Source organism: Olea europaea, chromosome 14 (genome assembly GCF_002742605.1).
Source record: "Olea europaea var. sylvestris chromosome 14, O_europaea_v1, whole genome shotgun sequence".
Classification (NCBI taxonomy): domain Eukaryota; kingdom Viridiplantae; phylum Streptophyta; class Magnoliopsida; order Lamiales; family Oleaceae; genus Olea; species Olea europaea.
In genome coordinates, this window is record NC_036250.1 from 4,229,507 (window position 1) to 4,253,767 (window position 24,261).

Sequence of the window (24,261 nt, forward strand, 5' to 3'; positions counted from 1 at the left end):
AGTGCTTCAAGTTGAGTTATAACAAATTATTTTAGGTACTTTTTCTTGTCCTTATTACACGTGGCAGTTATGTACCTTTGTTGTTATTTGTCGGGTTGTTTATTTACTATTACCATGGTTATGTAACATTTGCAGTCATATGTCGAGAATGACAGAAGACAACTGGCGGGACCGACAGGTGAACTGTCGGGATGTTCTGCAGGTCATCAACACGATGATCCTAATGTTTATGCCAATTCAAAGATCAATAACGACTGCAAGCAATAATGAGAATCAAAAGTGTACTATAATAGATTTCAGTGTACAACGCAGTAGGGGAGCAATTGTTGGTTGTAATTTGTATCCCTCTCCATTTCAACACTTGGCAGGCCGGTTTCCAATGTCGTAACGCAGATAGCAGTTTCCTTATGAACTGATATGTATCAATTTACGTCTTCATCTTCGAGTATTTCAGCTGGCGGTATATTTATGTTGGGAACTTTGAACTTCAATTCCATTTTTGTGCGCAGATCGAGAACACCAAGTTTGTCATTCAACCGTAACAATAGCCCGGGTAGTGTAATACTGCTCGACACTAAAATGGAAGTGGTTTTGTCTCCAATCCACTTCCATTCGTCATTCACGTGAACGAACTTTCCCCCATGCGACACGATGAATCTCAAATTATTGTTCATACCTAAAATGTTGGGATTGCAATGATAAGAATTACGCGCAATCAATATGTCGATTATATAATAGCATGGAAGTGACACGTTCGAATATTTAAACTTATGCAATAGTACAAGGTCAAATGAAGGGTGTCAAGAGTTTTCAGCTGTCCAATTCGACAGTTTAGTTATCTATCCCAACAGTTTATAAATGTCGGGTTCGATAGTTAAAATGTCGATTCCGACAATTTCGAAATGTCGAGTTCGACAGTTCAACTGTCGGAACTGTCGAGAAGCTTCAAATGTGTTTGGTAGCATTAATGGTTATAATCATTTCTCAACTACAACAACTACAACACCACAACCTATTTTCAGAAATAAATGACCGAATGCTTCATTAAATATGGAATACTTCACATTCTCTAAATATTTTTGTATGTTTTTCCTTCAAAAATATTTAAAAAACAAGAATATGATGATTAATAGTAGTGATTATCATATTGTTTTTAACATTTTAAAAATAGTAAGCTATTACATAAAAATATAAACAATTCGTAATAATCAAAACAGATGAAAAAGATGGATGAAATAATGTCTTCTTGATGAAGAAGAAAATGGATGAAGAAGAGGAATGAAATAAGGGTTTGTTTAATAAGAAATTTGTTTTTTTTTATGTTAACTAGGGTTTTGAAGGATTTTATATTCATTTTTTATTAACTAAATTCGTATTTTACAATATAATATTCATATATTCAATGATTATAATATACAAATTAAACAATCAAATCACAACATTATTTGTTTTTAAAAACAATCATGAAGGAGCATTAAATGTTCCAAAAAAGGTCAAATTAAGGGTAATTTAGACATTTGACAACAAAAAAGTGACATTTTTATACAAATTGTGAGCACATCAAATTTTTTTCTGCATTTTCAAAAAAAGTGACATCTTGGTAAATTTCCCATAAATCATTTATACAAATAAGTGAGTTGTGTTTATCACTTCAATTTTTCAATTTTAGTGTGACAACAAGGTTAGACATATACTATTTTATTTGCTAAATTATCAACATTAAATTTAGTCCACACGGAATTAAAATTTAAAATTCGGGGTGTTACACAAAGCCAAATCATTTTATTTTTCGAACAAAACAAAATCAAAATCATAATTTGGTTCGTTTTGTGATTTACCTATCGAAATTATAGTAATATATTTAAAACAAATTAATATATAAGTTTAAACGAAAACTAATGATGCTAAATATTAAATTACATTTATTTACCATGAAACCCATAAATAAATTATTTTCAATATTGATTGCTAAAAGATGTTAATAGACCAAATACATCTTTCTTCGTTTTAAATTACATTTTCTTGTCTGACTTTCATATTGTTACATTAATAGAATTGCTATGTTAAATTACATTCATATTTACCATGAAAATTGGTGAATAAATTATTTTCAATGTTGGTTGCTAAAACATGTTAATAAAACCAATACATTTTTCTTCATTTTTAGTTACATTTTCTTGTTTGACTTTCATATTGTCACATAATGTTTGGTAAAAGTAGAGTTATATTCTGCTATTATAATTTGGTTAAAACTCTTTTTATCTTGCAAGTGAGATGTTAAATAAGAATTGAACGTGATATGTTCAAATGTATAAAGATTGATAGAGTTTAGGCTTGTTGAGATTGACGAATTTCATTTTCTAACTACTTTATAAAAGTAAAATATAGTAATACTAGTTAAGGAACTTTAATATTTTCATACAATCAATATGCTCCGTCCTTCGTTCTTTTCAAATCACAAAAAAGTTTATCAATCATCTAGATACACAAATAATCATTTTTTTTTATCCAAATTATAATTCACAAGTATATAATAAGTTCAAAAACAATAAATAAAAGAAAGAACAATGAAAAAATGGTTTGAATTAGAATTTGAGACTTACCGAGAGAGAAGAGAAAAAGAGACGATTCAGATAGAAATTAACAGACTAATAGGCAAAAGACGACTGCGATTACTTTAGGAGTGGCAAACAAGTGTCAAATATTTGCGAAATGAGAATTTATGTTAGGGTTTCTGAAGCTTTCGCGTGATTTGTTGTTGAATTATGATTTGAATTGTCGAAAATATATATATTTTTCCTTTCATATGATTTGAGAATATTTTTAGTTTAGTTAAGATATCAGGTGAGGATATGTGTTGTGAACTTGTTGAGCCATGAGCCAATGATGATGAACTTAATTTACTTTCTATAATTATTTCAATGGACTAGTTGTAATTTTTATAGTTAAATTGGTATTTTTTCTGAAAAGTCAAAATTTTAAGCTTTATAAGTTAATGAAATTAACGTTTTAATTAAAAAATTTAAAAACGGTTCAATTCAGTTTTGTGTGATTTTTGAAAATCGAAATCTAAACCAAATCATTTTAAAATTATTAGGTTCAGTTTGAGGGAAAAATTGTGGGTCTACGTGGACTTGAATCAACGGTTTCAAATCAATGATTTTGGTTTGATTTGTGATTTCGCGATATTTTGTGCAATCCTAATTGCCAACGAGACTATAAGCATCTGTCCAGAGAAAATTATTGGGCCGAATTTGGGCTCAAATTTTTTTTATTTTCTTGTCATAGGGCTTTATTGGACGGGTCTAACCAAATCAATCTGAACGAGACCATCTTCTCTGGTAAATATTCTATACGGTTGGTGGTGACTTGAGAATGGAGACTCGTTGATCGGCGATCGGCAAAAGGTAATTCACTTCTTTTTTCTTTCCCATTATTTTGTTGTTTAATCTACCTTTAATCTCCATCTCGAATTTTTTCTTTTCTTGTGAATTTTTTTTCTTTAATATAGTCTAGATTTCTTCTCCGATTTTTTTCCCTTTAATTTGTTAAATTGCTTCCTTGTGGTTTATGATTTGTTATGCCATATTTTTGCCTTTTATTTTTTTAGTTTTTGTTTATTTTCTCTTAGGCTTACATCTTAAAGTGGTTCGAGCTGACGGATCGAATTTCCTATTCAATGCTATTAGTTTATTTAAATTCTACAATGTTTTCTGTAGAATGAATATAATCACATGTCCTTCTTCTTTTTTAGCCCTCAGTAATCTTCTTTCTTCTTCCACCCTCACTATTTATTGTTGCCAATGAGTGGCAACATCGTTTTTTGAAGAGTTTTTTAGTGGTTATTAGTTTTATAGCAATAGTTTTATAGCAAATTTATTTTTTGCTTTTGTCATATCCCAGAAATAATAAGTATGGCAGCTGACAAGGAAAAATTAGCCAGGAAGTGAAGATGGAAATACTGCCTGTGAAGAGGGAGAAGAAGCACAAGAAGCAGTCCAGAAAAACTGAAAATAACGAGGCTGATGCTACAGAAATTCTTGAGAGTGAGAATCTCTGTACACCAACGGTTGTGGACAAACAGGGATTTGAGAAAGACGAAATTACAGAAATAGAGCAGGAGGGCGGGGAGACGGTGAAGAAGAATAATAAAGCAAAAAAAGATGCTAAGGGTACAAAGATGGAGGAAGAGAAGAGTACTAATGAGAACGAATTGTTCAGAATGTGCAGTGAGGCCTCAGTCTAGATGCATTGAAGAAAGTAGGAAAAAAGATGAGGAAATTACAAAAGAACAAGAATGTAGATAAACAAAGCCCTGAGACAGAAAGAATAACCGAAATGAAGAGTGGTCAAGAAGTTGAAAAAGAAATAAAGAACAAGAAAATGAGGAAAGATTATAAGGATGGCTATACTGAAAACAAGGGAAGAAAAAAGGATTGGAAAGAGATTGGAACATGTAGCGAGATTCATGAAGTTATTGCTTTGGAAAAGGATGTAGGGGAGAAGAAAAGGAAAAGAGAGAAAAAACAAAGCAAGGATGATAGTAGTGGGCAACATGATACTCTGACCGAAGCTTCTATAGATTCCAGAACTGATGATGATTCGACCACAAACAAGATATTGGATGGAGAGAAGAAAAGAGAAAATGTGGTCGGGACTTTCATCGAGGGACAAGATAGAGTTTTCAAGCAGAAGGTTGAAAAGACGAAGAAGAGGAAGATCAGGAAAGAAGAAAATGAGAAGTCCACGTTGCAGCAAGATGTACTGACAGATGATATTGTAGATGTTGAGGGGGATGTCATGGAGAAGAATGAAATGAAGAAGAGGAGGAAAAGGAAAGAAAACCCTACAGAGGATTTATCTGATAATAAGCAAGAAGTAAATGTTCATTTGAGCATGGATGAAACACGGGATAATGAACTAGAAAATGGGAATAAAGGAAAGAAGAAAAAGCCTAAGTTAGTTGAAAATGGTTTGGATAGTACTAAAACCAATAAAGGTAACAAGAAAGTGAGATTTTCCAGTCTTGTTGAGGTTTTCCCACCAACAGATGATTTAAATGCTGTGACTGGGAACAATGAGGAAGAAAATCTGGTACGAGGTAAGAGGTTCACACGTGAAGAAGATGAGATTGTGGAAGCAGCTGTCTTTAAGTATATAGAAGAACATGACTTAGATGAAGAAGGTTTGAAGAAGGTTTTGAATAGTAGAAAGTACCCTGAAGTGAGAAACTGTTGGAAGGAGATAGGGTTTGCTGTCCCATATAGACCCTACAATGCTGTTTATTTCCGTGCGCAAATTTTGTTTCGAAGGTCTGACACTCGTAAATGGACTGAAGAGGAGTACAAAATGGTTAGAGAGTGCCAGAAGGCGCACGGGAACCAGTGGAGGGCATTGGCTGATGAACTTGGAAAACATAGTTGGCATGTTAAGGATGCTTGGCGTAGAATAAAATTACCCAATACAAAAAAAGGACACTGGTCTCAAGAGGAGTATCAGGGTTTATTTAATTTAGTAAATGCTGATCTACAACAGAGAGTTTCCGAAGAGAAGAGATCAAAGCATGGCATGTTGCGGGATAATATTTGTTGGACGGCAATTAGTGATAAATTGTCTACTCGAAATCAAGCAAATTGCTGTATGAAATGGTACAATCAGTTAACATCACCTCTGGTAGCTGAAGGTATGTGGGCCGATGTCGATGACTATCGACTACTTAGTGTGCTTTTTAACTTGGATTCAACTTGCATAGAAGACGTTGATTGGGACAATCTGCTTGACGACAGATCCGGCAACTTGTGTCGAAAGCGTTGGAATCAAATGGTTCTTCACATTGGTAAACACGGGACCAAGTCTTTTGCTGAACAAGTTGAAGTATTGGCACAGCGTTATTGTCCACATCTACTTGAAGCAAGAGAGGCATGGGATAATAAACCAAGGGTTCCGTGAAGGGCCATTTGGCATTAGCTTGTGGCCTAGACATTCTTAGAGGTAATCTTTGTTATATCATTAATATTGTCTTGCAATTGAATCTTTTATTGTGAAAATTGATAATCTGGTGTGACTTGGCTCTTTTGTTTGTGTTTCTACATTTTATGGAATGATCAACTAGTTTTGGCTTCTAGAATATGGCACCACATGGACTTTCTATTTGATTGGATCGAAAGGCTTTTAGGTGACTTTTGATAGAAATCACGAGAATCTGTAATATCTTTTTTTTTTTTTCGTTGAACTTTTTGGTTAGAGTTAAATGAGTATCCAGGGTATTTCTTAAAAAATGAACCTTCTCTTTTGCTAGCCATAATTTTGGGAACTATTTTACAAAAATAGTGTTAATATTGAAACATCAAATTCTAAGAATTTTTAATATACAGCTTTTAATTTCTGTGGTATGAATTAAATCTGAAATTATTTTACAAATGTAATTATATTAGCATTACTCATTTTATTAGTTCCGTTCCATTTATCGCACTTAAGGTTATCAATCTTTATTCATTGTAGTATTTATGTCTTTGACTTCTTTTCGACATATTTTTATCATTATCCTTTCAGTAATTAACACACCTCGTCTTTGATAACGATTTTTGTCCAAAAGGTTCGTTCATAGGGTGTAAACCGACTCATTTTTCCATCACATTTTAAAAAAATAATAAATATAAAAGTGAGACAAATATTTTCCCCTAATTTCTACAATGCAAAAAGAATATTTTGAGAGAAATCATCGTCAATGACTGGATGTATTAATTAATGGAAGATTGAAGAATAAGAATTCAAGGAGGAGAAAACTTAGGGACATAGGTGAAGCATTTGCCTTAAATATAATTAAAACGTTGTGCAAATAATAAAAATTGTAGTATGATTAAAAAAATCCCACCAACAAATGAGGAACTAAGAAAAATTATTCGTGAGCATAATTAAGAAAATAATGCATACTAACTGTTTTTAATTAAAATTAGTTAACAAAATAAGTGATAAAGATTAAAAAATCTTAATGACTTACTCTATCTACATTCAGTTTTGACATCAATACTCACTTTATATAATCACTGCTCTATTAAAAGAGAGGATAATACATTCACTATTCATTTGTGCACCCTTGTTTTCACGCCTATCCAGTTTTATACTGTTCATTATCCAGTTCTCATAAAGCAGCTCTAACCTTTATCTTTCGCTTTCCCTTTCTTTTTCCGTTCAAGAGCAGCTCTCGACTTCTAGACACTGTTGAGCTTTGATAGACCCCCAATTCAGCACATCTATTCTAGAAGGACCAAGAAGGATGGAATAACAAATTCTCTTATGAAATGGTGACTAGGCTAGAGTTAGTTATACAAGAGGGGTTATAAATAGAGTAATTGTTGGGAGTCAGGGTATCAGAAATCATTGTGAGGAAAGGGAATATTAGGAGAGTATGGCCCTCTCGAATGGCCTCTTATGTTTTCTTAAGTTGTAATTTCCATTCAGTCAGTTTAATATAATTTCCCTCATATTTCCTGTTTGTTCTTCTTGGATTATTCTTAGCATCTATCATATTTGGTATCAGAGCACCCATTTCATAGCACAACCATGACCTTGGCAGAACGAGTGAATGAGTTAGAGCAACAGGTGAGCAGTAATCATCACGAGCTCCAGACTAATCTAGACGCCTTACGATCAGAATTTCATGCCATGCAATCAGGCCTAATGGAAAAAATGGATAAGCTACTGCAGAGTTGGTCAAACCAAGAGAGGGAACGCAAGGACAAAGGGGTAGCTAAGGAACCATCATCATCTGCAGAATCCGGACTAGCCCAATCGAGACCAACTGAAAGTCAGTTTGAGGGAGCTGGGGCCTTGGGAAATTGGAAGGGAGAGTCGCGCATTAGGCGACTGGATATGCCGGTGTTTGACGGGATGGATCCGGATGGGTGGATCTTCAGGGTGGAGAGATACTTCGGGATTAATAAGATGACAGAAGAAGAAAAGATGGACGCCGTTGTGGTATGTCTGGACGGGGAGGCGTTAGTGTGGCTGAAATGGGAGGAGAAGCGACGGCCGATCTTAAATTGGGAAGAACTGAAGGTAAGGCTACTTCGGCGATTTCGAGCGTCGCAAGAGGGGACTCTGTGTGCTCAATTTCTGGCGGTCCGGCAATCGACCACTGTAAGGGACTATCGCTGACAGTTTGAGACGTTGGCTGCACCATTGAATGGCTTATCGGAGGAGGTGTTGGAAGGGAGTTTTATGAACGGATTGAAACCCGAATTAAGGGCAGAGGTCCAATTACACAGGCCGGTGGGGTTGGAGCAGATGATGGAAACGGCCCAAATGGTGGAAGAAAGGAATTTGGTCACTAAAGTGGGCCAGTGGAGTCCAGGCCCACCGAAACCTAAATCTAGTGCCTATTCTAACCAGAACCCACCCCAAAGTTTTAACCCAACAACCAAGCCCACTATACCACTCAATATTACCCCAACTCGTATGGCCAGCCCTGGACCATTTCAGAAAAATACCCCTTCCTTCAAACGACTTACAGATGCCGAAGTGCAGGTGAAGCGTGAAAGGGGTCTTTGCTATCGATGCGATGAGAAGTTTACAGTCGGCCACCGGTGTAAGAATAAGGAGCTTCAAGTGCTCGTAGTAAGAGAAATGGAAGCAGATTCGGTCGGCAGGGAAGCGTTGGGCGGTGATGGCTGCGTCGACTAGAACTCGATCAGAGGTAACGAAGAGGATGAAAGTAAGGAGAGCCAGGCCGTCGAGCTGTCTATTAACTCTGTTGTGGGGCTTACGACACCGGGCACTATGAAGTTGAAGGGGAAGTTGGGCCAAAGAGAAGTCGTGGTCCTCATAGATAGTGGAGCATCCCATAATTTCATCAGTTCAGAAATTGTCCAGCAACTTGGCCTTCCTCTATCAAGCACTCCGGGTTACGGGGTAATTATGGGGACCGGCCTCACTGTGAAGGGAGAAGGCATCTGCAAGCAGATACCACTTACGTTGCAGAGTCTGACGGTGGTAGAAGACTTCTTACCCATGGAATTAGGGAGTTCAGATGTCATATTAGGGATGCAATGGCTGCAGAAATTGGGGAAGATGCAAGTGGACTGGAACACGCTAACTATGTCCATTAATATGGCAGGAACTACCGTAACTCTTCAAGGCGACCCCAGCCTTAGTAGAACCCCGGTATCATTAAAGACCATGTTAAAAACATTCAAAGAGCAAGGAGAAGGGCTCTTATTGGAATTAGGTAACATCATTATTGTGGATGAAGGAGGGGTGCTAGATCCTCCGGAAGTCATTATTGAAGTATTAAAAGAATTCTCTGCCGTTTTCGAGAGCAAAAGTAAGCTGCCCCCTTGTCGGGATCATGATCATGCTATCAACCTGCAACCCGGAACAGGCCCCATCAGTGTGAGACCATATAGATACCCGCATTTCCAGGAAAATGAGATCGAGAGGTTAGTGCAGGAGATGTTGGCGGCAGGAGTTATTCAGCATAGCACTAGCCCATTTTCGAGCCCAGTACTCTTGGTTAAAAAGAAAGATGGGAGTTGGAGGTTTTGTGTGGACTATCGAGCAGTAAATAAAGCTACAGTTGCTAATAAATTTCCAATTCCCACCATTGACGAACTCCTGGATGAGTTGCATGGTTCAACCATTTTCTCAAAAATTGACTTGAAATCTGGGTATCATCAAATCCGGGTGAGGACAGAGGACATCCCTGAAACTGCATTCCGCACCCACGAAGGCCACTATGAATTTCTAGTCATGCCGTTCGGCCTGAAGAATGCACCAGCAACCTTCCAGTCACTAATGAACGACATCTTCAGGAAACAACTACGGAAGTTTGTATTGGTCTTCTTCGATGACATTTTAGTCTATAGCCAAATGGTGGAAGAGCATCGGGAGCATTTGAGATGGGTATTGCAGCAGTTAATGGATAATCAGCTGATCGCTAACAAGAAGAAGTGTTTGTTTGGCCAAACCGAACTGGAGTACCTCGGCCATATAATCTCAGGAAAAGGGGTTGCCGCTGATATGTCTAAGGTGGAGGCCATGACTGCATGGCCACGACCTAAGTCGCTTAAGGAGCTGAGGGGGTTCCTTGGTCTAACAGGGTACTACCGGAAGTTCGTAGAGGGGTATGGAAGGATAGCTTGGCCACTTACGCAACAACTAAAAAAGGATAATTTTGGGTGGAGTGATGAGGCCAAAGCTGCTTTTGTGAATCTTAAAAGGGCTGTAGCATCGGTCCCAGTATTAGGGCTTCCAGACTTTTCCAAGCCGTTCGTGATTGAAACTAATGCGTCTGGTCACGGCTTGGGGGCAGTCCTGATGCAACACTGGAGACCTATTGCTTACTTCAGCCAAGTTCTTCCTCCTCGGTCCCGGAACAAGTCTATTTACGAGAGAGAGTTGATGGCAGTTGTATTTGCTGTTCAAAAATGGAGGCATTATCTAATTGGGAGGCATTTCATAGTCTGAACAGATCAGAAGAGTCTCAAATTCCTTCTTGAACAGCGTGTGGTAAGTACAGAATGTCAAAAGTGGTTGACGAAGTTACTGGGGTATGACTTTGACATCGAGTACAAGCCCGAATTGGAAAATTAGGCGGCCGACGCCTTATCCCGAGTTGAATTGGCTGCAACAGGGATTGCACTTAGTATGCCATTTGTGGTACAGCAAGCTGAGCTAGAAAAGGCAGTAAAGGAAGACTCGGAATTGAGCCATATCCGTACAGCACTGCAAGGTGACCAGACGTCACATCCAGGGTTTGCATTGGTTCAAGGTACTCTATTATATCGTGACCGACTTGCCTTACCTAAGGGCTCCCCATTTGTAATGTTGGCATTGCAAGAAGGACACGATAGCAAAATCGGTGGCCATAGGGGATTCCTTAAAACATATAAAAGGATTGCTGCCACGTTTTATTGGAAGGGCATGAAGAACGATATTCGGGAGTATGTGGCAGCCTGTGCAACATGCCAAAGGAACAAGTATTCAACCCTCACCCCTGCGGGACTGCTTCAACCGTTACCAGTGCCGGAGAAAGTATGGGAGGATATATCCATGGACTTCATAGAAGGATTGCCAAAGTCAGACGGGGTTGATTCGATTTTGGTCGTCGTGGATCGCTTAAGTAAGTATGGACATTTTGTGGGACTTAAACATCCCTTCTCAGCCCCTTCTGTGGCGGCAATATTCATTAAGGAGATAGTTCGGTTGCATGGCATGCCACGGTCAATAATCTCTGATCGTGACAAGGTATTTATTAGCAAATTTTGGAGTGAACTTTTTTGGCTGCAAGGAACTAAATTGAGGCTCAGTTCAGCCTATCACCCACAAACCGATGGCCAGACGGAGGTAGTTAACAGGAGTATTGAAGCTTATCTTCGCTGTTTCACTTTAGGCAGGCCTAAAGACTGGTTTCACTTTCTACCCTGGGCAAAATTATCTTATAACACTTCTTACCATGTGTCTACACAGCTAACTCCATTTCGTATTTTGTATGGACGGGAACCACCCCCTGTCATCCGCTTTGAGAAAGGGACAACAGCAGTATCTTCGTTAGACCATCAGCTGCTGGAACGTGACCAGTTACTAGAAGAGTTAAAAATGCATCTGCGGAGAGCTCAACAAAGAATGAAAGCGTCAGCTGATCAGCATAGAAGGGCGGGGGATTTTGATATTGGGAAATTAGTTTACTTAAAGATGCGGCCATACCGCCTTAAATCTTTGGCACATCGTTCCAATGAGAAACTCTACCCTCGGTACTATGGGCCCTTTGAAGTGGTAGCTAAAGTCGGTCAAGTGGCTTACAAATTAAAACTTCCTCCGGAATCCAGAATTCATCCTGTTTTTCATGTTTCTCAACTCAAGAAAGCTGTGGGTAAATTCCATCTGCTTTCCCCTCTACCTCAACAATTACGGGAAGACTGGGAATTAAAGGTGGAACCAGAATCAGTTCTGGGAATCCATTCTGCATCGGCTGGGGACAGTGACAACAGGGAGGTGCTCATTAAATGGTTTGGTCTGTCACCATTAGAAGCAACCTGGGAGCCTTTTGATCTCATTAATCAACAATTCCCTTCTTTCAACTTTGTGGACAAGGTTACTAAATTGGGAGGGGTAATTGATAGACCCCCGATTCAGCACATCTATTCTAGAAGGACCAAGAAGGATGGAATAACAAATTTTGTTATGAAATGGTGACTAGGCTAGAGTTAGTTATACAAGAGGGGTTATAAATAGAGTAATTGTTGGGAGTCAGGGTATCAGAAATCATTGTGAGGAAAGGGAATATTAGGAGAGTATGGCCCTCTCGAATGGCCTCTTATGTTTTCTTAAGTTGTAATTTCCATTCAGTCAGTTTAATATAATTTCCTTCATATTTCCTGTTTGTTCTTCTTGGATTATTCTTAGCATCTATCAAGCTCCTTGGTGGCGCTGCTTCTTCTGCCACCGCAGGCCCTCCCCTCAAATCCTCATATTGTTGCTTGACCACGAAACGATTTCGCCCTTTTTTTGGCTTCACAACTACAGCTACAAATTTGCGGATTTCCGGAATTTTCTGACAAATCCAGCATTTGCTGTACACTCATGTATACACAACTGCATACTTAAAATTGTATATATAGAGTTGTAGAAAGAGGAAACATATATAGAGATGGAGCACAAGGGGCACATCGAACAAGATGACAATGTGTACGGCAGCGAAGCAACTGATGAAGCATACATGGATGCCGAAGCCAAGGCCAACGCAGATGTCAACATGAAAGCTAAGGTATTTTTTATTCTCTCTTTATATATGTATATACATACACATTTGTACGTTTGTAAGCATGTATATTTACAATTTTGCTGGTGTTTGAATTACAGGAACTGGAGAGTATGAAGATGAGGTTGCAGGAGACTGAGGAAGAAGCAGGGCAAGAAATGAATGCCAAGGTGGAGAAACAGATGGGCGCTGCTGAAGGTATTACATTTATGATATTGATGTTATAAATGCATATGTTAATTATAGGTTTTTGTGTGGTGTAATTGGATGTGTTGATATATAGTTTTGTGGGCTTCTGTCCCACAGAATTGTGTATTTTGTTGTCTGGAGAAGACAAGCATATAAGGGTTCAAGCTGAGGCTACTGAATAATTAGGATTTTATTGTTTCCACTGATTGTGGGCTTAGCTGTAGATGTTTAAATCATGAGGGGATGTGGCTGCAGAATATAGAATTGTTGGTTTATAACTGAAGTTTCCCGTAGATTTAGTTGACTTCAGCTTGAGCGTTCTTTATAATTTTCTATTATGACAAATGGGGCTGGATGTCGCGAGAAATATTCTTTGTTATAGACAATTAATGCGGTTACACTTGCATACTTCCATTCGTAAGTGACCTTGATATATCGTTTGCACTTGACTTGCACCTGAACATCAGAAGTTTTTTTGCCTCATTATTTATTGACTAGAGTTGATGCAATTCGAACTTGCTCTGTGAAGCTCTTCAAAGTCATTCTATTCTACAGTCTGTACATGATTTCTGATTGAAATAAATTTTAGTGTTATCTTCTCTTCTGCTTTAGACTACTTCTTACACGTAGACATCTACATTCTTTGACCTTGTGACAAATGTCTTGCACTACATTGATTACCTTTGCTTCAACTTATTTAGGAGGATTATAGGCCGAACGAGAAGGAAGAGGATGGTGTCCCGAGGGTGGGCAGAGTCATGAGTTCATGGAATAATTATAATGATTGTCCTGATTGCAAGCTCGCATAATGGGAGTCATAGAGGTGACAAGTAAGGCTTCTATTAAATATTTATAGATTTTATGTCTAGGTTTCCCCCGTTCTGCCCTATTCAGCCTGTTAAATATCATCTTGTACACATGTATTTGATTTAGCAATTCATACTACAATTACGTTTTTTCTTGTGTTTGTTATGTTTCGTTTATTTTGATTAGATCTTCACATTTCATGGTTGTTCACACTGAACCATGTCTCTTCCCATCTACTGTTTTCAAATTTTAAATTGGATTTTACACCTATTTGGCTATTTCAATAATCCACCTTAGCCAATAGTATAACAATTCAAATTGCTTGCTTATTGTTAAGTTCTTTATGCTTTATGCTTAACTCATAATCTGGACATTCTCTCTACACATTCCATCTTACAAAAATTTCTGCAAGGACATTGAAAGTGCTTAAAAGTCTTGATTCTTGATAGGCTGCATCAATACTTCCCTTTTTTAAGAAATTAAATCAAATTAGTGACATCGAAAACTAGACTGAGTTTGGGCCCAAGAGGGTGTACCACAATTTCAGGTTTGTGTGTGTAAAGAAACATGGAGAGAACCAAGATGTTGGTTTTTGGTTGTTCTTTTTATTTATTTATTTCTTTTTTTTTTTTTTTTTTTTTTTTTTTTTTTTTTTTTTTTTTTTTTTTTTTTTTCTTTTGGGGGGGGGGGGGGGGGTGGCGCTTTGGGAGCTGAAAATTTTAAATCTTGGAATTCTGCAATGCAAGATTTCACATTGGAATCTCAGAAATCTCTCTTTTAGGTTAACTTAGCTATTTATTTTTTCTGTTCTGACAGCTTGAAAATATTTCGGCCGATAGCCATCGCGGCACTCCTGGTTCTTATTCCAGTGAATGAATCTGGCGGAATTTTATTCTTTCTATGTCATGACTTGGTTTTCAGCAACATCAACAAGCTATCGATAACAAACGTTTGTCCTAAATCTTATAAGTAAGTTTAATGTCCTTTCGCTATAGAAGATGTGATTCTTTTGTATCTTATATGAATCATATCTTTTTTCACAACTGAAATTTATACAGTATAAGCTAGATGCTATAATTGTAATTATCCTTCACTGAAGAGAAGTTATACTAAGCATTTTGATAATTGTATGTTGCAATTTATTTTGATATTTCTTCACTGTTTATTATTGCCAATGAGTGGCAACATCGTGTTATTGAAGAGTCTTTTAGTGGCTATTAGTTTTATAGCAACTTTTTTTTTTTTTTTTTTTCCTACCCCAAAAATAATCAGTGTGGCAGTTGACAAGGAAAAATCAGTGAGGAAGTGAAGATGGAAATACTGCCTGGGAAGAGGGAGAACAAGCCTAGAAAAGCTGAAAATAACGAGGTTGATGCCGCAGAAATTCTTGAGGTTGAGAATCTCGGTAGGCAAATGGTGGTTGAGGGCGAACGGTGGTTGAGGGCGAACAGGGATTTGAGAAAGACGAAATTGCAGAAATAGAACAGACAGGGAGACCTTGAAGAAGAAAAATAAAGCTAAAAAAGATGATAAGGGTACTAAGATGAAGGAAGAGAAGAATACTAATGAGAATGGAGTGTTCAGAATGTGCAGTGAGGACCTCAGTCCAAAGTCAAAAAAAAGAGGAGGAAATTACAAAAGAACAAGAATGTAGATAAACAAGGCCTTGAGACAGAAAGTATAACCGAAATGAGGGGTGGTAAAGAAATTGAAAAAGAAATAAAGAGCAAGACAATTGGGAAAGACCATAAGGATGGCTATACTGAAAACAAGGGAAGAAAAGAAGATCGAAAAGAGATTGGAACATGTAGCGAGATTCACGAAGTTAATGCTTTGGAAAAGGTTGTAGGGGAGAAGAAAAGGAAAAGAGAGAAAAAACAGAGCAAGGATGATGGCGGTGGGCAACATTAACTGAAACTTCTGTAGATTCCAGAACTGATGATGATTCGACCACAATCAAGATATTGGATGGAGAGAAGAAAAGAGAAAATGTGGTCGAGACTTTCATCGAGGGACAAGATGGAGTTTTCATGCAGAAGCTTGAAAAGACGAAAAAGAGGAAGATCTGAAAAAAGAAAATGAGAAGTCCACATTGCAGCAAGATATACTGACAGAAGAAACAGTAGATGCTGAGGGCAATGCTGTGGAGAAGAAGAAGAAAGAAAATCCTACAGAGGATTTATCTGATATTGAGCAAGAAGGAAATGTTCATATCATGGATAAAACACGGGATAATGAACTAGAAAATGGGAATAAAGGAAAGAAGAAAAAACCTAAGTTAGTTGAAAATGGTTTGGACAGTACCAAAGCCAATAAGAGTAACAAGAAAGTGAGAATTTCCAGTCATGTCAAGGTTTTCCTGCCAAGAGATGAATTAAATGCTGTGACAGGAAACGATGAGGAAGATAATTTGGGATGAGATAAGAGGTTCACATGTGAAGAAGATGAGATTGTGGAAGCAGCTCTCTTTAAGTGTATAGACGAACATGACTTAGGCAAAGAAGGTTTGGAGAAGGTTTTGAATTGTAGATAGTACCCCAAAGTGAGAAACTGTTGGAAAGAGATAGGGTCTGCCATTCTATATAGACCCTACAATGCTGTTTATTTCCGTGCTCAAATTTTGTTTCGAAGGTCTGACACTCGTCAATGGACCAAAGAGGAGTACAAAAATGGTTAGAGTGCCAGTAGGAGCACGGGAACCAGTGGAGGGCATTGGCTGATGAACTTGGAGAACATAGTTGGCATGTCAAGGATATGCTTGGCGCAGAATAAAATTACCCAATACAAAAAAAGGACACTGGTCTCGACGAAATGCTGACCTACAGCAGAGAGTTTCTGCAGAGAAGAGATCAAAGCATGGCATGTTGCGGGATAATATTTGTTGGATGGAAATTAGTGATAAACTATCTACTCGAAATCAAGCAAATTGCTGTATGAAATGGTACAATCAGTTAACATCACCTATATTAGCTGAAGGTATGTGGGCCGATTTTGATGACTATCGACTATTTGGTGTGCTTTTTAACTTGGATTCAACTTACATAGAAGATGTCGACTGGGACAATATGCTCGACGACAGATCTGGAGACCTGTGTCGAAAGCGTTGGAATCAAATGGTTCTTCACATTGGCAAACACGGGACCAAGTCGTTTGCTGAACAAGTTGAAGTATTGGCACAGCATTATTGTCCACATCGAAGCAAGAGAGGCCCGGGATAATAAACCAAGGGTCCCGTGAGAGGCCGTTTGGCATTAGCTTATGCTTTGTATTTGCGTGTACAAGGTAAGGCCTAGATGTGCTTAGAGGTAATCTTTCGCTTTGTTGCATCCTTAATATTGTCTTGCAATGGAATCCTATTTTGTGAAAATTGTAACCTAGTTAATCTGGTGTGACTTGGCTCTTTTATTTGTGTTTTCTACATTTTATGTGCATATATGATTTAAATAGTTTTAACTTCTAGAATATGGCATCCTAATGGACTTCCTATTTGATTGGATCCAAATGCTTTTAGTTGACTTTCGATATAAATCATGAGAATTTGTAAATCAATTTTTTTTTTTCTTTTTCTTTTTCCTTGAATTTTTTATTGAGAGGTAAATTAATAATCCAGGGAGTTTATAAGAAAATGAACCTTCTCTTTTGCTAGTCATAATTTTGGGAAGAAATGAATTGGAACCATTTTACCAAAGATAATGTTATTGTTGAAACATCGAATTCTAAGAATTCTTGATATACAGCTTTAATTTCTGTTGTACAAATTAAGTCCGAAAATTATTTTAAAAAGTGATTGTAGTAGCATCACTGTTTTTATTAGTCTATGTTTGATAACATGCAGTTTTCACAATGAAACACACAATCAGGTAAGATCATAACTGAATTCGTGAAACCCATTACATCTCCAACAATTACACTTCTATGTACACATATATACATAATCAACTATTGTGTTCAATATTACACTTTGATAACATGGAATTTTCACAATGAAACACACAATTGTCTTGAAACTTGATGAGGGTTTGAAGGATAAATAGTTTGATGACTCTCTGATAACATGCAGTTTTCACAATGAAATAGAGAACAATCCACCATACGAAATAACATGGGAAGCAACTTTTTAAGTTAGGGAAAACTAGGATGCCCGAGCCTATAGTGTCATAGCGTCCTTAACAGGGATTGAACTGATAATACTTAGGCCTTGAGCTTTTTTATTCTTGGAATCTTCATTTTCTAAATGGTAGAGGCCGTCTATCATCTTAGTACTCCCAATCATCTTCCCTAAGCTCTGGTCCTAAAACACACTGGGATTCAAAGAAGTTGACACGACAATTAGAATCTTTAGTTAATTTACTGACCGATAGGAGATTACGTGCAAGTTTCGGTACATGGAAACATATTTCAGTGATAAGGTTATAGATAAATTTATCAAACCTTTGCCTGCAATGGGATAAAAAGAGGCATCTGTTGTACGTATTTTATCATGACCAGAACAAGTAATATAAGTATACAACAAACGTGAAAGTTTTCATGCGATCAGAAGCTCCTGAATTAATAATCCAAGAAACAAAATGTGAAATACATGAGAGGGAATTTGATTGACTACCTGTTTGAGCAAGAGAAGCATTAGGAGTACCCGACAATTCTGAGTTAGATTTCAGCAGTTTAAGGATATGATTCATTTGCTCTTTGCTAAAGGGAACACCTTCAGCTTCGTGTGTAGTGGATGAGTGGTTAGAGGTCGTTCATGGTGAGCGGTTAGAGGCCGTTCATGGTGAGCGGTTAAACCTGCCTTCATGTTTTCGTTTCCAATTTGCTGGTTTTCCATGTATCTTCCAGCAAGTGTTACAGGTATGGCCTGATTTGTTGCAATGATCACACCACAGACAAGGCTTCTCATCAATCTTCCGTAGGGTTGGTTCGACTAGCAACAAGGGAAGAACTTTCAATGGTACTGACAGTTGTGTTCTTACCGAGAATGACAAGTTGATGACTTTCCTCACGATGAACTTCAGAGAAAACTTCCTCGATTGATGGTAGAGGTTGTTTGCCAATATCCTTCCCCTAACCTCAACAAACTCAATGTTAAGTCCAACAAGAAATTTAAAAATACGGTTGTCCTCAACTATCTTCTTATAGTGGTTACAATAGTCTGGGGATTTCCACTCATAATCAGTGAATAAGTCTCAATCTTGCCATAGGTGTTTCAGAGAATTGAAGTACTTGATGACGCTGTTTGACCTTGGCAGATTTCTTCAAGTTTCAGCTTCAATTCATACGCCTTCCCAAGTCTGAATACATATGGTTGATGTTGTCCCAGAGCTCCTTAGCAGCGTCATAGCACATAGAGTTGGAGCTGATATCTTCATCCATAAAATTGACCAACCAAGTCATCACCATAGAGTTCTCAGCATCCCAAGTGGGATGAGTTGGATCCTTAAGGGCAGGCTCCTTCTCCTGTCAGGTAGCCAATTTTGCCTCTTCTACGGATGTACATACGTACTGACTGGACGCAAAGGAAATTTTCTTCATTCAGGCGTATTGAAGTAATCTGGACAAAATGGAAATCTGGAGGGGAAACCTGTGACCTGTTGATGGAGGACTCAGTTTCAAAAGTTTTCTGCTAGTTCATAGGGGTGTTTGAGGACTCGAAACCAATGTCAGACATGGTGGAAGATGGCTAGGATTTTCTTTTCTCATTTAAGAGATCTGGAGCTCTGATACCATATAATCTAATATGAGAAAGAAAGTCTTGTATTGTTGTGATTTTGTAAGTTTACAATGTACACTTAAATCGAAATACAAGAGTATGGGAAATTAACAACTGTATGAAATCAAATCATCCTAACTAATTTTCTTGGTTCTACCTTTGACTCAATCTCCTATATTTACACTACTGTCACCTTAATATTCCGTATGATTAATACCGAATATTCTCCTTTCCAACAACATTCAATCCGTAAAAGTAAATTATGGTATGCTTGGTTGAGATAAAAATCTTGAAAAAGAAAACAGATCAGAATATATATAGACTAACAGAGAGATTCATAAACAAATATGAGCTGTAGGTTCAACTATTGATTGTATTGTATCTATTTTTACGAAGATTTACAAAAGTATATGGAAGTGATCACAAAAGGCTAATAATTGAGGACATTAAGAAGAGAAACTCTAGTTTTAACTAAACTCCTAAAGAAGGCTTCCAAATTCTCTTCAAGTTCCTGGAAGATCATTTCTGATTCTTTTGAGTTCTTCATGACATCTTGCACAGCTAATGTGTATACTTTTTTTTAACAAAATCTTTTATTCTAACCCATAGAAAAGAGGCTATTACTTATGACCCTTCCCGTTTATTTCTCAGAGGTGGTGTAAGAACTTGGAAGAGGCACAAGTAGAAGCCTATTTCCTGTCAAGGAAAAGGGGGGGCGTTCTTTCTTTTCTAGAGGGGATGAAGCTTAGCTGGAATTCATGATTCTCTTAAGAAGGGATCATAAAGAAAAGCCGGGATTCTCTCTTAAAGCCGATTTATGTCTTTTCGCAAGTTGTCGAGGTTCAAGGCATACAATTCTTCTTCTGTTTGTGAATGTACATGGCTTGATCGACTGAACTTGGAAACCAATGAACAAGCTTTCTGCTTTGATGTAAAAATTGTTAATGCAGACTTGAGGGCAGAGAAGCCAATGGCCTGTTCTTTTAGCATGCTTGCAATGGCCTTAAGATTGTTGTCTTCGTTTAAGAACAGTGTAGAACATTTGTTGAAACTCTTCATATTTTTTATGCACTTTTTAACCATTTTCTCTATCATTTTTCTTGCATTCATATATGTATCAATGCCTCTATTTCTTCTCAGAGATGATTCAAGTTCTTCAACATATTCCTTCATCAACAATATAACATCTCGAGCAATTCCGCATATGTCAAGAAGCTCGAGAGATCCATCGAGCAACTCATAGCCTTGATCAATGAGAGCTTGCTGGACTGATGGAAGCTGAATCAAATTATTAATATCTTCGTGCAAATCCCTGAGGCTGGCCAGTTTTGTGCACATGGAGGAAGCTGAAATGGATGCTTCTTCTGATGACTTTAGTCTACATAAATGATCTTCAATGTTAGCGATTTCTGGATGAGATTTAGATGGCAAACTGTTCGATCTAATATGGAAAGCCATCTTTCTTTGGTGAAATGAGTGATTTTTTAAGACTTCTGTTGAATTTGAATCTTGAGAAGATGTTTAAGACATTTCCTTCAGCACCATCTATTTATAGAGAGCAATAAAGGAAAATAGAAAGAATATGTTGCACATCTAGTGTCTTATCACTGCTGGAAATTCAAATAAAAAAATAGAAAGAATATGTTGCACATCTAGTGTCTTATCACTGCTGGAAATTCAAATAAATATTACTGCACGAGTTTCATGCTCCAAAATTCAGAAACAGAAAGGGGACAAGCTTTGAATATTTTTGTTGTTAACACATAATGCCAGCATTGGAAGCCGAAAATTTGGATCTCAGTGACATCAAGAACTACTTTTCTTGAGGCATTTGGGATCTTGACAGAAATGAAATTGATGTAATAATATAGGCCATTCAACTCATGAAGGCCGGTGTCTAACAAGAGTACATGTAAACTTGCCCAACAACAAACGGAATCATTTAATTGTCAAAAGTGATTAAAAATATTCCACCTGCAAAACAGTTAATAAAAACTAATTTCGATCCCATTTTATATGCTTAAATATGGCTTAACTTCTTAATTGCTTATTGACTAATTAACCAATGGCCAATGGTGAAGTACAAACAAAATCTTGACAACCTACACTATCATATTATTGCTCCAGGCTGTTGCATTATCATATTGACATCACTGATCAAACTCATGGTTTTTTTTTTCATAATTAAGATGTGATAAAATAACATTTTCCATTCACAGTTCTAGTCATCCACATGATACAGTTAATTATAATTGCTTGTTCTTAGAGATGAGATGTATCATGTTAATTATAATTGCTTGTTCTAAGAGATGGGATAGATCCAGGAAATAACTGCTGCACAGAATATTAAAAGAACAAAAAAGTCGATGAAAAAGCTGAAAGATCACCCTAAAAGTAAATTATGGTATGCTTGGTTGAGATAAAAATCTTCGGAAAAAGAAAATAGTTCAGTATATATTGAGACAAATAGAGAGATTTGTAAACAAATATGAGCTGAAGATTCAAATATTAATTGTATTATATCTATGTTGACAATGTTTTACACGAGTATATGAGAGTGATCACAAAAGTCTAATGGTTGAAGACACTAAGAAGAGAAACTCTAGTTTTAACTAACCTCCTAAAGAAGGCTTCCAAGTTTTCTTCAAGTTCTTGGAAGATCATTTCTGATTCTTTTAACTGCTTCGTGATAGTTTGGACGGAAAAGGTGTCTATGTCTTTTCGCAACTTGTTGATGTTCAAGGCATACAATTCTTCTTCTGTTTGTGAATTTACTTGGCTTGATCGACTGAACTTGGAAACCAATGACCAAGCTTTTTGCTTTGATGCAAAAACTGTTAATGTAGACTTGAGGACATAGAAGCCAATTCTCTGTGCTTTTAATATGCTTTCAACGGCCTTAAGATTGCTGTCTTTCTTTAAGAACAATGTAGAACATTTGTCAAAACTTTTCAGAGTTTTTACGCACTTTTTAACATTTTTCTCTATCTTTTTTCTCGAATTCATATATGTATCAATGCCTCTATTTCTTCTCAAAGATGATTCGAGTTCTTCAACAGATTCCTTTGTCAACAATATAACATCTCGAGCAATTCCACATATGTCGACAAGTTCAAGAGATCCATCGAGCAACTCACTGAGCTGGTCGATGAGGGCTTGCTGGACAGATGGAAGCTGAATTAAATTATTAATATCTTCATGAAAATCTCTGAGGCTGGCCAATTGTGCGCATATAGAAGAAGCTGAAACGGATGCTTCTTCTGAGGACTTCAGTCTGCAGATATGGTCTTCAACATTAGCAATTTCTGGATGAGATTTAGATGGCAAACTGTTTGATCTGACATGGAAAGCCATCTTTCTTTGGTGAAATGACTGGTTTCTAAGACTTGTGTAGAATTTGAGTCTCGAGGAAAGATGTTTAAGACCATCCCTTCAGCAACATCTATATATAGAGAGAGATTGAATGGAAGGAAACAAAAAGAATATGTTGCACAGCCAATGTCTCATCGTCGCTGGAAACTGAAATAGATATAAATGCACATGGGTTTCATGCTCCAAGAATCTGAAACAGAAAGGGGACAAGCTTCGCATATTTTTAATAATGAATTCGATCATGCAGAACTCAATGACATTATGCACTACATTTCTTGAAGCATTAGGAATCTTGACAGCAATGAAGTTGATTGAATAATATTGGTCATTCAACTCATGAAGGTTGAGGTGTTGTTTTTCTTCAGACAATGAGGCAGTATTATATAGTCGCACACGAGTGTGAAATAAACCTGATCAACGTCTTTGAAAACAAATGGGATTCTTTAATTGTCCAAAGTGAGTGAAATAATTTAAAATCCCCCTTATCTTAGCCGCAATTTACTGTCTTAAATCTGGCTAAATTTTAGTTGTATATTTTAGTAGTTACTACTCCTGCAGATTAATGAAAATGCTTATTTTATTCATCCATTAACTAGTCAATGATAAGGAACAAGCAGAATCTCACAGCCTAGCACTATTATTGCTCCTCGTGATTACATTAATCTTCACATTGTCATTGGTTTATTGATAGATTGTTGAATATATTTAAGCAAAATAAATTTTAGCCATGAAAAATTACGGGGTCAATCACATTCTGGTTGAAGTTAAAAGGTACTTGTATGCCAGGTTGAGAAAAAATCTTTACGAATTAAGCAGATCATCATATCTGAAGATCAACAGAAGTGGGTTGAAACTTCAAAGATATCAATTCTCTGAATAACTGTATATTGGTAAAAGATTGACAATCATTTACAAGACTAGTTTAATGCCAGTGCAATGCATGGGCTGTGGTATTTTCTAGGTAATGTTAGCATCGAATATTAATGGGAAGTTAAATTATTCTAAAAGTTTATTAAATTTTCACATAAATCTTATATAAATTGGCATAATGATTAGTGAAATTGTATAACGATAATATTCAATTAAGATTAACATGAAAGAAAACATGTGATTTTATTCAAACATAGTGAACATGCTATAATGAAATGCCAAGCAGATAGTTTCAGGTGCACCTGAAGACTAACCTTAATATGTACTTTGTATTGAAATGGCTGTAGCTGCCTCAGCATAGGTATTATATTTCTCAAAATTGAATCTCTCATGAAGCTGAATCCGAACATCCTCAATTGCCCCAATTCTGGGGAAAATTTGAAGGGAAGAAGGAGAGAGATTCTGTCTCGTAGTTAAAGAGAAGTTGCGGTTTGTGGAAACATTTCACCTTATTGATCTATTTATTGTTCAAGGCACAAATTTGATATTAATAAGGACG

At 37.0% G+C, this 24,261-nt stretch overlaps 3 protein-coding genes across 11 annotated transcripts; 1 reads left to right on the plus strand and 2 right to left on the minus strand.

Moving 5' to 3' along the window:
- Nucleotides 1–3,290: 3,290 nt before the first annotated feature.
- Nucleotides 3,291–16,011, plus strand: LOC111408845 (cyclin-D-binding Myb-like transcription factor 1). 9 transcript variants are annotated; one of them, XM_023038653.1, is made up of 9 exons: nt 3,291–3,407; nt 3,904–5,683; nt 5,787–5,991; nt 7,202–7,224; nt 12,412–12,763; nt 12,859–12,955; nt 13,648–13,776; nt 14,570–14,722; nt 15,026–16,011. In XM_023038653.1, the coding sequence occupies exons 2-3, from the start codon at nt 4,273–4,275 to the stop codon at nt 5,987–5,989; spliced, it is 1,614 nt and encodes a 537-aa protein (XP_022894421.1). In that variant the 5' UTR covers nt 3,291–3,407; nt 3,904–4,272; the 3' UTR covers nt 5,990–5,991; nt 7,202–7,224; nt 12,412–12,763; nt 12,859–12,955; nt 13,648–13,776; nt 14,570–14,722; nt 15,026–16,011. The 9 variants fall into 9 exon arrangements, with proteins under 9 accessions (XP_022894421.1, XP_022894415.1, XP_022894418.1 ...); XM_023038647.1 differs by having other exon boundaries at nt 3,904–5,991; XM_023038650.1 differs by having other exon boundaries at nt 3,904–5,991; nt 15,034–16,011.
- Nucleotides 16,012–17,064: 1,053 nt separating this feature from the next.
- LOC111409407 lies at nt 17,065–21,090 on the minus strand. The gene is made up of 2 exons (XM_023039460.1): nt 20,268–21,090; nt 17,065–20,037 (listed from the first exon to the last, which is right to left on the minus strand). Exons 1-2 carry the CDS (start codon nt 20,916–20,918, stop codon nt 19,891–19,893), a joined length of 798 nt encoding a protein of 265 aa, XP_022895228.1. The 5' UTR covers nt 20,919–21,090; the 3' UTR covers nt 17,065–19,890.
- A 918-nt stretch (nt 21,091–22,008) lies between these two features.
- Nucleotides 22,009–23,058, minus strand: LOC111409611. Its single transcript, XM_023039637.1, has one exon. It carries the CDS (start codon nt 22,812–22,814, stop codon nt 22,032–22,034), a length of 783 nt encoding a protein of 260 aa, XP_022895405.1. The 5' UTR covers nt 22,815–23,058; the 3' UTR covers nt 22,009–22,031.
- Nucleotides 23,059–24,261: the final 1,203 nt, after the last annotated feature.

Coding starts and splice junctions, on each gene's coding strand:
- LOC111409611 (XM_023039637.1), bottom strand. CDS start 22,814: ATGGCTTTCCATGTCAGATCAAACAGTTTGCCATCTAAATCTCATCCA.
- LOC111408845 (XM_023038647.1), top strand. CDS start 4,273: ATGAGGAAATTACAAAAGAACAAGAATGTAGATAAACAAAGCCCTGAG.
- LOC111409407 (XM_023039460.1), bottom strand. CDS start 20,918: ATGGCTTTCCATATTAGATCGAACAGTTTGCCATCTAAATCTCATCCA. Junction 20,038..20,267: donor GAAAAGACATAAATCGGCTT/TAAGAGAGAATC, acceptor TTTTGTTAAAAA/AAAGTATACACATTAGCTGT.